This window comes from Hyperolius riggenbachi, chromosome 6 (genome assembly GCF_040937935.1).
Source record: "Hyperolius riggenbachi isolate aHypRig1 chromosome 6, aHypRig1.pri, whole genome shotgun sequence".
Taxonomy (NCBI): Eukaryota; Metazoa; Chordata; class Amphibia; order Anura; family Hyperoliidae; genus Hyperolius; species Hyperolius riggenbachi.
In genome coordinates this window covers 287,754,748-287,768,540 of record NC_090651.1, presented here as the reverse complement: position 1 = coordinate 287,768,540, position 13,793 = coordinate 287,754,748, and the positions used below count along the sequence as shown (strand labels likewise).

General features: G+C 45.1%; 1 protein-coding gene across 2 annotated transcripts in view; it reads right to left on the bottom strand.

Annotated features, from left to right (window-relative positions):
- The window catches only part of OAF (out at first homolog), a 94,139-nt gene extending 81,980 nt beyond the window's left edge, over window positions 1-12,159 (bottom strand). Inside the window, exons 1-2 of one of the 2 annotated variants that reach the window (XM_068242871.1) lie at window positions 11,969-12,159; window positions 10,752-11,025 (exon numbers count right to left, since the gene is read on the bottom strand). In XM_068242871.1, the coding sequence (XP_068098972.1) occupies window positions 10,752-10,976 (225 nt within the window). In that variant the 5' untranslated portion in view covers window positions 10,977-11,025; window positions 11,969-12,159. Of the gene's footprint in view, window positions 1-10,751; window positions 11,026-11,707; window positions 11,798-11,968 lie in introns of those variants that run through there. The other variant, XM_068242872.1, reaches the window with a different exon arrangement.
- Window positions 12,160-13,793: the final 1,634 nt, after the last annotated feature.

Below are 13,793 nucleotides of genomic sequence, written 5' to 3'. Positions count from 1 at the left end.
ATCAGCAGAATGGAGGGGCCGAAGAGGATGACAAGGGAGGCCATGGTGCTCATGGGGCTTGAGAAAGCCCCAGGTAAGGATAGATAGGGACTAGTGAACTATCACAGGGTCACTTTAAGGTGTAAAGTTCATGTGAACAATATGTAGCTGAAGAAACCTTAGCTGCAGATAATGTTGATTAATTGTGATACAGAGGTTTCCTATACAAGCAGGGCCGTGGAGTCGAGAAGTAGGAGCAATATAAACCATAGTGAACACGGCTTTTGTAATGACTCCAGGACTGCCAAAATTTGGCTCTGCAAGTCAATGCAATCAACTATAAATCACATGACCACAATTTCTAACAATTCAATATGGCATGCTAAACCCAAATGAGTAAACGTTTATCATCTTATAACAGACACTCTTTAGGGCTCTTTCACACTAGAGGCTGCGGTAGAAAAGCCTAAAAGGCTGCCTTTTGCGGTCAGCGTCTTGGTGCTTTTTTAAGGCGTTTTTATGCTTTTCAAACGCCAATACATAGCTTTTCCATAGCGAATTCTGGGGATTTTTGAGCGGTGAAACGTTTAAAAAAAAACCTGCAGTTTGCGGTTTCCATTGACTATCATTGAAACGTGAAACACCGTGGTCGGCCCTGAAAAAGCGGCGGGGAGCTTCAAAACGCAACGCTCAAAAATGCGGCGTTAAGTGTGAAAGGTAAAATGTAAGTCTATGGACTTTCATTTTACCATGGAAAATGCAAACTATGGCCGTGGCGGTAAAACTGCCGAAAAAGGGCTCTAGTGTGAAAGAGCCCTATTAGTAAATAGAAGCCAGATCTGCTCTATCACTTATGTTATCCAGCTTGTCCACAGCAGCAATTCTATGATCTGGCTTGTACACAGGGCTGTGGAGTTGGTACAAAAATCCTCTGATTCGGACTTAGTTTATGAAACCACCGACTCCAGGTACCCAACAATTTCTCCGACTCCACAGCCCTGCTTGTATAAGAAGCCACTGTGTCACAAACAATTCATCCACATTATCTACAGGCAAGGTATACTGTTTATATGAACTTTACACCTGAAGACCCTTTCACACAGGGGCGGTGCGTTATTTTTGCCACACCCCACCGCCGTGCAATGAAAGTCTATGGAGACTTTCATATGTTGACGTTACATACTTTGGCGCTCCCTCCTTCCCTGGGTCCTAATGCCGCCGGCCACGTTACAATCCTAGAGCCCTACGAGTGCAAACTTAGTTTTACCCAGTTCGGTGGCCAGTTGATGTTTTGTCCTCCAGCAAATCGTGGACTGCAATCTGAGGATCGGAGGAAACACAGCCAGCCACTGATCTCTTGCTGCGCATGTTCTCTGGGAGCTGCTCCCTTGAGAACAGCATTTTCGCAGACTCTGGCTGCTCGTACACTGGAGCAGGGAACTGTAATATACGAGGCAGCTGCGGCGAACAGCACCGCTGCCTCCATGCGGCCACCCGTCCGTCCAGCGTCTAGGACGCCGAGGACGGAATGTTCAATTGTGCAGGGGGTCGCCGTCTCGCGCGGGCACAGACGGGACCTTTATGCGGGAAGCCCGTCAGAGGAGTCCCACGGCGCCCAGGATTGGCTGATGGAGGGGGGCGTGCCAGTGGGGTCTCCTCTGCTTCTTAAGCCTCCGGGCTTCATTCACACGATGTCTGTTGTCATGAATACTTGCATGTTAGCGCTCAGACCTTAAGACTAGATCCCAGGTGTTGATGCTAAGGATTCCACACCTAGTCTAGGATATTGCTACTTTGTTACAGTTTATTTGTTAGCCTAGTTCCGAGGTGTTGATGCCAAGGACTTCACACCTAGACTAGGATATTGCTTATTATATTGATCTCCTGTGTATGACTCTTAGCTATTACTCTGACCCTGATCCTGTTTTCTGATCCTGTACTTTTGCCTGCCTCCTAGTTGCCGAACCTCTGCCTGATTACCGATTACTCTCCTGCCTCACGATTCTGTACCGATACTTACCTCTCTGTTGCCGTAACTTGCCTGCCTGACCATTCTACTCACCGGTGGGCCCTCGCCACTGGTGAGGTGTGAGCTCCACCAGCTTCTCTGGTGAAGCGGATCTGCTAGGCTGCAGTACAGCCTTAATCGCCTGCTCCTTAGGTGATGTGTCATTGTACTATTATTATTATTATTATTATTTCTCCTAGGCTGCAGTATAGTCTGAGTCACCGGCTCCTCGGGTGTTCACTTGGCTGCAGTACATTCTGAGTCACCCGCTCCTCGGGAGATTCAGCCTTTTCAGTATGGTTTCTCCAGCTTGCTGGAGCTTGTACCTTAGTGCACGGTCAGTGTACTGATATACCTCACCAGCCCCTCTGGTGAGGTCTCATTAAACTATTAAAGTTACGGTTGCACTAAATCACTACACACTCAGCTCCTTGTCTGCTATACTGGTATTATTGGTGATTCTGCAGATCACACATATATTGGCCTCAATTCACTAAGATCATGCTAGAGATAATAAGGCAAGAGGAAACTTACCTCCACATAAGAGAGAGTTATCTCATCTCTTCATTCCTTAAGTTACCTCCTCTGTAGTTATTTTACCTCCTCTGTAGTTATTTTACCTCCTCTGTAGTTATTTTCACATGCAGTTAATAAACAGCCTGTCTTTAACTCTGGAGTTATTTTAAGGATTGAAGAGTTAACTTAAAGACAGAAGAGTTAACTTTAGGTTTGCCTGAGGTAAAAGGTTTCCTGAATACTACATGCCTTATCACCATGGTAACAACTCTAGAAGAGTTATTAAAGACAGGAGATAAGCTTAGTGAATTGAGGCCATAAATCAGGTATAGCGTCTGCATTATTGGTGATTCTGCAGATCACCACATAAATCAGACATCTGAGCTACGACACAAGACCGTTACAGGAACACCGTACAGGAGAGCAAGCTAACCCGGAAGTTGTTCCGGCGCCCAGCGCTAGTGATGTCGCGAACCTCCGATTTTCGGTTCGCAAACCTCAGCGGAAAGTTCGGTTCACGAAAAAGTTCGTGAACCACAATAGACTTCAATGGGGAGGTGAACTTCAAAATTTAGAAACATTTCTACTGGCTGGAAAAATGATAGAAAACATGTTTCAAGGGTTCTTATACCTGGAGCTCCTCCCTCCAACCTATTCCCTCCTACCGGGGGGAGGAGGGTCTCATCTGCCAGGGAATTCCAGTATTTCAAAAGCCAGCTTACATACCGTGGCTGGGGATTGAACCCAGGACTCAGTGTATGGTAGGTAACTAACATATCCATTATACCACCAACACTACTAGCTGAAGCTAGCCTAGCATGTACCATTTATGCTCAATCCAAAAGAAAAATTAGACAAGACAAACAACATTTATATCACGCTTTTCTCCTGGCGGACTCAAAGCGCCAGAGCTGCAGCCACTTGGGCACGCTCTATAGGCAGTAGCAGTGTTAGGAAGACTTGCCTAAGGTCTCCTACTGAATAGGTGCTGGCTTACTGAGCAGACAGAGCCGAGATTCCAACCCTGGTTTTCTGTGTCAGAGGCAGAGTCCTTAACTATTACACCATCCAGCCACTGCTTAAGAATATGTAGCCAGGCATGGCCTTGCCTTGTGTGTTCAACAGTTGTCCAAAGAGAACCCCAGATAGCCAGGTAGCCTAGGTAACCATGTCTTTTTTTTAATGTTGTAATTTTTTTTTTACAAGTTATATTTTGGTAACTGTTGGGTAGGGGTGGAAGGGGTTAAAAAATAATATTTAATAACTGTTTGAATGTAAAATGTCTTATGGTATATTTGGGTGTATTTTACTTTTTAGCCACAAGATGGCACTACACTTAGGTCACCATCTGCTGTTTACAGCAGATAGGAACCAAAGTGTGTGTAACAGTTTCCTTATGCTTATGAATGAGAGATGCATCTCTCTTCCATTCATAACAGCACAGTGATCGGGACTGAGAATAGAGGATCCTCATGCCCCGATCACAGAAGAACAGGGATGCGGCGATGGCAAATGGAAACGGTGTGGGAATCGCGATTGGCGGCAGTAAGTAAACCGTGCGTAATATAATATATGTACCAAAGTAATATATATGTGTACCAAAGATCCGGAACTGGTTAAGCTTTGTACACACGTACGAATGTCAACCGGCGGATATCGGGAGCCGATCGCTCAGAAAAAGCATTAAAGTAAACAAGCCCATTCATTGACATGGGCAGGTGCGCCGCGGCCAGCAGTAAACATCCTGCAATTGCCCGTGTGAACCAACCCTGAATGTGAACCCTCCCCTTAGAGAATTTTAAATCCGGCTCAATATTTCCCATGGCTACAAGTCCAGCCACAGTAGTACAACTTTCTAGGCTACTATAAACTAATTATTTACAGAAAGATACTTTACTTCATTTGTATTTTTTCACTGATATACATCTGCTTAGAGGTGGCCATACTATAGATTTTTGCCCAATGTGGCAAACTGATCAATTATTCTCTGATTTGAATCTGAACAGAGATGGATTGATTCCCCCCATACACGGCACACAGATTTTCAATAATTTTGCCATGAAATCTATTGAAAATCTATTGAACTGCAGCATTCTACTGTTCAATACATGTGTTGTCGATTTACTACCAATCCTCCTCCGCACCCAATCAATCAAAATGTGCAGTGAATCGAAATTTTGACTTGTTGCCACAAAGATAACCGGCAGATTTGATTTTTTTTTTTTTTGATAATTCAATCAAGAACTTTACAGCAAACCAAAAGTGACATGGAAAAAAGCCATTACAAAGCTGGCACTATAATTTGTTGACGGAGGCTCATGGTAGCCATTTGTTTCTGTGTTGCTGCTTCAGGAACTTCCGATTCCCCATATATAACTATATATATGGGGTTCCAGGTTTCATGCGCAGCACCTTTTCCTACTCTACTAAAAGACGTTCCCTCGACCAATCACAGGGCTGGAGTGCAGTCACATGGGGGGCAGTGCACAGATTGATAGAATATAGCCTTACTACCTCAGCACTAGATATGGTCAATGAGATGCAAATTTTTCCGGCTAGGTGCACACTTAGCAGAAACGGAAGCGTTGCAGAAAACGCTGAGTTTTTGCTGTTTATGGAAGTCTATGGGCCGCAAGAAAAAACGCATATTTGACCACTTCACCACTGAGGGGTTTTACCCCCTGAGCACCAGAGCAATTTTCACCTTTCAGCGCTCCTTCCATTCATTCGTCTATAACTTTATTATTACTTATCGCAATGAAATGAACTATATCTTGTTTTTTTCGCCACCAATTAGGCTTTCTTTAGGTGGGACATTATGCCAAGAATTATTTTTTTCTAAATGTGTTTTAATGGGAAAATAGGAAAAATGTGGGGAAAAAAATAATTATTTTTCAGTTTTGGCCATTTTAGTTTTTAAATAATGCATGCTACTGTAATTAAAACCCATGAAACGTATTTGCCCTTTTGTCCCGGTTATAAAACCATTTAAATTATGTCCCTATCACAATGTTTGGCGCCAATATTTTATTTGGAAATAAAGGTGCATTTTTTTCAGTTTTGCGTCCATCCCTAATTACAAGCCCATAGTTTATAAAGTAACAGTGTTATACCCTCTTGACATAAATATTTAAAAAGTTCAGTCCCTAAGGTAACTATTTATGTATTTTTTTTAATTGTAAATTTTTTATTTTTTTTTTTAATTACAAAAAAAAAAAAAAATGGGGAGTGTGGGAGGTAATGAGTTAATTTTATGTGTAAAAGTCATTTATTTGTATGTGAAAAATGTGTAGGGTGTAGTTTACTATTTGGCCACAAGATGGCCACAGTAACTTTTTGTTTTAATGCGACCTCCAAGCTTCCTTCCGGAAGCTTGGAGGAAGTATAATGAGCATGGACACGTGAGTTTTTTCTCACAATGATCGCGCTGCCCATAGGAGAGCAGCTGATCATTGCGGGGCTTAGATCAACGAACGGGAATGGATTTTCCCGTTCATTGATCTCTGGGCGAGCGGGCGGCGGCGGTTTTACTAGCGGCGGGCGGCGTGTTTATGAGCGGGAGCGCGGGCAGCGTCGGGAACGCGGAAAGTACGTGTTTCTCCGTCCCTGGTTTTTAAAGGATGGAAAAAGGGGCGGAGAAATACGTACGCGCGGGGGTAAAGTGGTTAAAAAAAAAAAAATAAACAAACACACATGCCTTTGTTTTTAAAAATGCTGGTTTTGTTGCATAATCAAAAATGCATCAAAAGCGCTCATAATGAAAGTCAATGGGAGTGCAATGTATTGCACCTTGTATGCATTTTTCATGCGTTTTTGCTTTTATTGTTTCGTGATGTATTTCTGCTTCCTGTTGATTTGCATAAAACGCAATATAAAAAAACACATTGAAAATGCATGCAGCTTGGACCTGGGACTAGTTTAAAGGACAACTGAAGCGAAACGGATAATCACAATACTAGTTTCCTGGCTGTCCTGCTGATCCTCTGCCTCTTTTAGCCATAGACCCTGAACAAGCATGCAGCAGATCAGGCGTTTCTGACAATATTGCCAGATCTGACAGGATTAGATGCATGCCTGTTTCTGGTGCGATTCAGACACTACTGCAGCCAAATTGATTTGCAGCGCAGCCAGGCAGCTGGTATTATTTAAAAGGAAATAGATATGGCAGCCTCCATATTTTTCTCCCTAGTTGGACTGTCAACTCACATTGCTTAAAAGGAAATAAATATGGCAGCCTTCACATCCGTTTTACTTTAGGTGTACTTTAGCTACCTCCTGATATGATGACCATTTGGCCTCAGTACCAGTGCAAAAGGATAGAATAATATGACTATGGATTAGTAGGGTGTGGCCTGTTTGGGAGGAGCGTGGCTAAAGTAGGTGTCAAGCACAGGTGCCCATAAATTACACGATTTGGGGGTTGACATCAGGCAGATCCAATAATAATCATTGAATTGGACAGAGATCGATCCGGTAAGCTGGAAAGATCTTGCTCAACAGATCTCAGTCAGGTGGGAGGTGGTGACTGTTTTCAATATTCTGACAATGGACTGACTCAATGGACCCCATGGCTGGTGTACTCCCATGTGCTGTTTTGTGTGGTCTTCCAGGAAAAAAAACTGATAGCATTTTATTTTTCATCTCCTCAGGCATTTTTTAAAATTGCTCTTTTATTCTAAACATTGCAGAGGCGATTTTAATGCAAGTCAATGGGTGGGTTTTTTAAAAGTCCAAAACTAATCAAAAAGCGCTCGGCAGTGTGTCTCTGCCCTTAAAAAGCAACTACAGTGAGAGGGATGTGGAGACTGCCATATTAATTTCCTTTTAAACAATACAGGTTGCCTGGCTGTCCTGCTGATCCTCTGCCTCTAATACTTTTAGCCCCAGCCCCTGAACAAGCATGCAGCAGATCAGGTGTTTCTGGCATTATTGTCAGATCTGACAAGATTAGTTGCATGCTTGTTTCTGGTGTGATTCAGACATTACTGCAGCCAAATAAATCAGCAAGGCTGCCAGGCAACTGGCATTGCTTAAAAGAGAATAGATATGGCAGCCTCCATACTACTCTCACTACAGTTGTCCTTTAGGGCTCGTTTCCACTAGTGCGGCGTGCGTGTCGTAGACGCAGGCCGGCACTGAGCGGGATCACAGGCGAATCCCATGAGCCATGCCATGCACGGCTATGGGAATCACAGCCTCCGCCGCGAATTCTGTAGGGGGTTCCAGCCGAATTGCTACTGCAAGCAATTCGGCCGGTGGCGCCGTTATCCCCTATGGCAGAGTTTCCCCGCGCGATTTGCCCACGGGGAAACTCTGCAGATTCGCGGTCGTTTCCGCGATAGTGGAACCGGGCCCTCAACGTTGTCTGTATTTGCATGAGTGCAGCTGTGCTGAAGAGTGCTTGAGGAGCTCTGGATAACATAAAAGGAATGCGCGCATGCTACTTGACATACCTCCTTATCACCAAATTGAGACAGAAATTCCACTATCCATTTTCAGTAAGATAAGCATTTCCAAAATTGTAAGAAATCCTAAACTGCCTTTCTTTACAGTGCAAGTCTACTTTAGGGGAGCCAGCAGAGAACCTCATAAGGAAATTCAGCTAATGTGATTGGGTGGACAGCGCCCTCTCATACATTTATGTTGCGGATAGGTTGTAGTAAACTACGCCCACACTATTCAACCAATCCCAACACTTTGTGCTGTAGAGGGTGCCATGATTGGAGAACTGTTCCCCTATGAGGTTTCATGCTGGGTCTCCTAAAGTAGACTAGAGCCTTCTGTACAGCCATGGCAACCTTACAGTAGCAACGATCCAGAAAAATTGCTGCATGAGGAAACTTGCGGTCCGTTGAGTGGATTGTGCGAATGGATCTGTTTGAACGAACAGATGTGAACGGATCCATAGGTTAACATAGGATCCATTTGCATCAGTTCCCTTCCGATCTGGAAACAGACCGTTTTTTTACCGCTTGTGTGTACCAGGTCTTTCACTTTTCAATATGTGCACTAATCCACTGACTAGCAGCCACTCCAGGGCAGTGGAGTCTGTACAAAAAAAATGATCAGACTCCAACCCAGACTCCTCAGTTTATGAAAAACCCGACTGACTCCAGGCACCTAAAATTGCTCTGACTCCCCAGCCCTAGCAGGGCTATGAAGTGGGTACAAAAATCATCCTACTCCAGCTCTGACTCCTCAGGTTTATTAACCTTCCTGGCGGTAACCCCGAACGTAGTTCGGGGTAAGCCACGCAGGAGGTTTTCTCAGGCCCTGCTGGGCCGATTTGAATAATTTTTTTTTTTGCTGAACGCAGCTAGCACTTTGCTAGCTGCGTCAGCACTTCGATCGCCGCCGCCCCGCGCTCGATCACCGCTATCCGCGTCGCAAGACAGCCCCCCCCCCCCCCCCCTAGACCCCTGTGCTGCCTGGCCTATCAGCGCCAGGCAGCGGCAAGGGGTGGATCGGGACTCCCTTAGACGTCACGACGTCGGTGACGTCATCCCGCCCCGTCGCCATGGCGACGGGGGAAGCCCTCCAGGAAATCCCGTTCTTTGAACGGGATTTCCTGATCGCCTATCGCCGGAGGCGATCGGCGGGGCTGGGGGGATGCCGCTGAGCAGCGGCTATCATGTAGCGAGCCCTCGGCTCGCTACATGATATAAAAAAAAAAAATCAAAAAAACCGCTGCGCTGCCCCCTGGCGGTTTTTAATATACCGCCAGGAGGGTTAAACCTCCAACTCCAGGTACCCAAAATTGTTCCAACTCCAACACCTCGACAGCCCTGGTTATGACATCCCTATCTACCAGTCCCTGTGGAGAACACTATCCAAAGACTAGTGTTTTCATCAGGGCTGTGGAGTCGGAGTCGAGGCAATTTTGGGCACCCGGAGTCGGAGTCGTTGATTTCATAAACTGAGGAGTCGGAGCCGGCTGATTTTTGTACAAAATCCACATCCCTGTTAAAGAGTAACTGTCAGGCTGCAGAAGCTAATTTAAACCTCTATTCTCCTGTGTTAAACAGTTTAGAAGGAAGCCAAAAAGGCATTAGTGAAGATAAAAATCTCTCTTACCTTTGATGTGTGCTTATCAGCAAAGCTGTTAGACCCAAGCAGGACGCAAGCCGCATACTATACTGCAAAGCATTCTGGGGCCCTCCCCTCGGCTGCTAATGAGACGTTACAGCAGCTTGTAATCAGTCCAGCGCGTAGCACTGATAAATCTCCGGGCAGAGTACACTGCAGGAGTCAGCTATTGTTCCTAGCCACATGGCTAATTAATATTCACTGCACACTGTGTTATTCAGTACGAGCTTTTCTGTGATCAGGAAGCAGGGAGGACATGACGACACAATTGGCTTCATAGAAGACAGAAAAACATGGAACCTGCCATGAGCTGTCAGGAGCATCATTCTCTGCATATACTATATAAAAATTATGTGAAGTACAAACGTGGACAGTGAAATGCATATGTAATGTAAGTACAGCCTATATTTAGCTACTGATATATGTGTTTATTTTCTCTGAGACCTTATACCTAACAGCTCCTCTTTAAAGCGGACCCAAACCAAACATTTTTTTTAATTCAAAATATTTAGTTGCACCACTTTGACACATACACAGATAAATAAACACTCCTTCAAGCCTATGAGCATTTAAGTGATTGCTTTTCACCCTCTTTGCATAACTAGGGTTATACTGGTGGCAGCCATTAGCAATTCCTTCTATGCTGGACACCACCTACTCCATCCGTTTGCCAGATTCTGTCCCGGCAATTTGAAAGGAAGGGAGGGGTTTCTCCAATAAATGTAAAATATTTTATATTTGTCATCATGCAGCTGAAAAAAGGCTGCTATTTATTATTATAGCTTAGAAAATAGATTTTATTTCTGAAATCTTGTATTTTTAATTTGGGTCCACTTTAAGTATTAGACTAAGGAGTCGGAGTCATTTTGGGTACCCGGAGTCGGGATTTCATAAACTTCGGATTCGGAAGATTTTTGTACCGACTCCACAGCCCTGGTTTTTATGTACAAAGAAAGTAAACGAACTAGAATAATGGTCCTTGTAATATAAAAATCTGAACTAAATCGAATCAGTACATAAGTACATAATTGTTTGCAACATTATTCTACAACACATGACCACAAACTTGCGCCTTTCCCAACCGCACAACTTGGATTGGAGTCTGTAAACACAAAGCAATGGGGATCACGCAACCAAAGCCGTCTGAGTAGATTATTCTCACCTGTTTGAAATCAGCCAGGTAAGTGATAAAAGTCCCATCAGCTTTCCGGAACTCCAAAGTAATGCAGTCCCTGTCGCTGTCTGCCTGCAGGCTCTCTTCTGTTATCTCTCCGTCTTCTAGCCGAACTCGAACTTTCAGTTCACTGACACTTGTCTGGCAGCAGCAGCACCACACCACACACAGCAGCAGCCACAATAACTTTCTAGGTAGCGCCAGAGGAAACATCACCAAGCAGAGAGTGCCAGGGCTGGTGGCATCAAGTTATCCGATAAATCTTGTGGGAAAAGAAAGTAAAAGAAGGTATATTAGTTTACTGGGTGAGAACCTGTTCAAGCACATTGAAAAAAAAAAAACAAACCACACAAAAAATAGAATCAGTAACTGAATACCTAATGACTTATCATACTGAAATGGAACAGGGCACAAACAGGTAAAATCTCAGGAGTTCAGAAAAAGCTCAGAACACAGACAATACATAGAGATTCAAGGGGTATACTCAGTGGCGTAGCAATTGCGGGTGCAGAGGGTAAAACCACACTGGCACCCCTGGACCAGAGGGGCCCTCCTTCAGCCGCTGTATAAGCTCTTCATTGGTGTTATGTAAGTAATTATCACCTCTATAGGTGCTTTGAACAGCGGTAATCATTAACAAACTGCCCTTCTCTCCTGATTACATGTCTCTGACACTATCCTCCGCAGCTTTTGGTGCTCAAAATCAGTTGTTCAGTATAGTGCTTGAGGGGGCCCCATGGAAAAAAAAATATCGCAACGGGGCCCATAGCTCCTTATTTATGCCACTAGGTAACCGTATACCAAAACAAGAACCAAAATAAATACATAAAAAGGAAATGCTGATGTTATATACTAAAAAACAAAACAAAACCCCCAAAAGTAAAAAGTGTTTGACAAGGAAAGGATTTAGTAAAAAAACAAAAATGTAGCAGAGAATCACTGACTGCAGGAATGAAGTAGACTGGTCACTATGTGGCTGCTCCACTGAGAGCTATCTGCTTAGGAGGAAGGGGATAAAGTTTGGGGATGGGAGGTGTGAGTGAGGGACACACTTTTGAAGCCCGCTGAGAATCTGGGCTAGCACTGGGCAATATATCACCAGTCACATGAGAGGAATAAAGGCTGGACAGCAGGGTGCGTGGGAGAGAAAGGAAAGCAGGAGGATCACTGAGAAGACACAAAAGTCTACAGAGGTCTCTACTAACACAGGAGCAGATGCTGACATCCGGCGCGGCCAGTCCGCTCTGCAGAGCGATCCCTCTCCCGGGCTGCAGCACTTTCTCTCGTGTTCCGGTCCACATAGGCTGCGATCCCCTCCACTCCTCTCCCGGGCCGGATCAGATCTTGGGATGTTCTCCCCCAGGCGGTGGCTTTCTCAGTCTGTCACTTCCTCCAGGACCTGCCCCTCCGCTTAAAGGGACAGGCATAGGAGACGGCGTGCCACGCTGAGAGCAGTGTGTGCGATGCGAGGGGTGATGTGGAGGGAGAGCTCAGGCGGGAGAGAAGGAATATGAGGAAGGAAAACTGTTTCATTGTTGCGGATTCTACCTGCAGAGTTCATGGAAACAATGTTTGCATAGGGTTATTGGGGTTTTGCAAACATCAGATTACTTTTGGCGCAGGGCTAGAAAGAGTAGAAGGGCCCTTCCATATTGAGGTAGGGTTCACACTTGTCTTTCAGTTTTCTACACTTTTCAGAAAACTGAAAGACAAGTGTGACCCCTGCCTTACAGCAGCTGATGTAATTTATAGAGAAAACTGACAAATTGTGTAAGATGTACTTTTTTTTTCTGGGCGCGAGACTACATTCAAGTGTGACCTAGTCCATTGATTAACATGAGTTCTCAGTTGAGATCAGCTTTTCTGTGTAGAAAACGCGCACAAAAGCCGACAAGTGTGACCCCTGTCTGAAAATCGCAGTGCCCGGTGATCACAATTTTCAAAGCAACCCCTTCCACATTGAAAATTGCAGTGCACTGTGATCGCAGTTCTCAAACGCGCATGTCACCAGCCCTTGCACATTGAAAATTGCGGTGCCCTGTGGTCGCAGTTTTCAAACCCGTGTGTCGCCATTGTGCAAGTCCATTGTGATCACAATTTTCAAACACATGTCACCACGACTAGGGCCCTTTCACATCGGCTGTTTTCTGTTTTGCTTTTGAAGAGGCTTGCGATTTTCCAAATGCAAGTGTAGTTCACACTTAACCTCCTTGGTGGTAATGACGAGCTCAGCTCGTCCATTACCGCCGGAGCGCACCGCCGGGTGGATTTTCATGAAATTTTTTTAAAAACACGCAGCGTGTTCGGGATGATCGTCGCTGATGCGCCGCTACCCGGCGCGTAACAGGACCCCCCCTGAGACCCCGTGCGCAGCCTGGCCAATCAGTGCCAGGCAGCGCTGAGGGGTGGATCGGGACTCCATGTGACGTCATTCGATGACATTTCGTTCGTCGACGGGGGAAGCCCTAAAGGAAAACCCGTTCAGAACGGGATTTCCTTATGGGCAAGCGTTCCGGCGGCGATTGGAGGGGTGGGAGGGATGCCGCAGGGAGGGGAAATCATGTAGCTAGCGCTAGGCTAGCTACATGATTTAAAAAAAAAAATGCAAAAAATACTGCTGCGCCGCCACCCTGGCGCAATCAGAATAGAACGCCAGGGTGGTTAAAGGTGCAGGTGATTTTTCTGCGATTTAACTTGGAAAAATCACTGGACACATACGCGTTCTTGGAGCGATCGTGATTAGTGCTTCCATAGCATGCTAATCGCGATCGCTCCCAAAACGCCAAAAATGCTGCAGGTAACACGTTTGGCGATTGCAGCCAATCGTGAATCACCCGCGATTGGCAGCAATCGGAGCGGTGGGGTCACTGTCATATACTTACTATAGCGCTAGCGTTTTAAAATGGGCTAGCGCTTTGGCTATTAGTGGGAATAGCCCAGTAGTCACACTAGTGTGAATGGGCCCTTAGAATCATGGGAATGTGTTCATAGTGAATGCATTTGCGATTTTCTAAAAAGGCAATCGTAGTT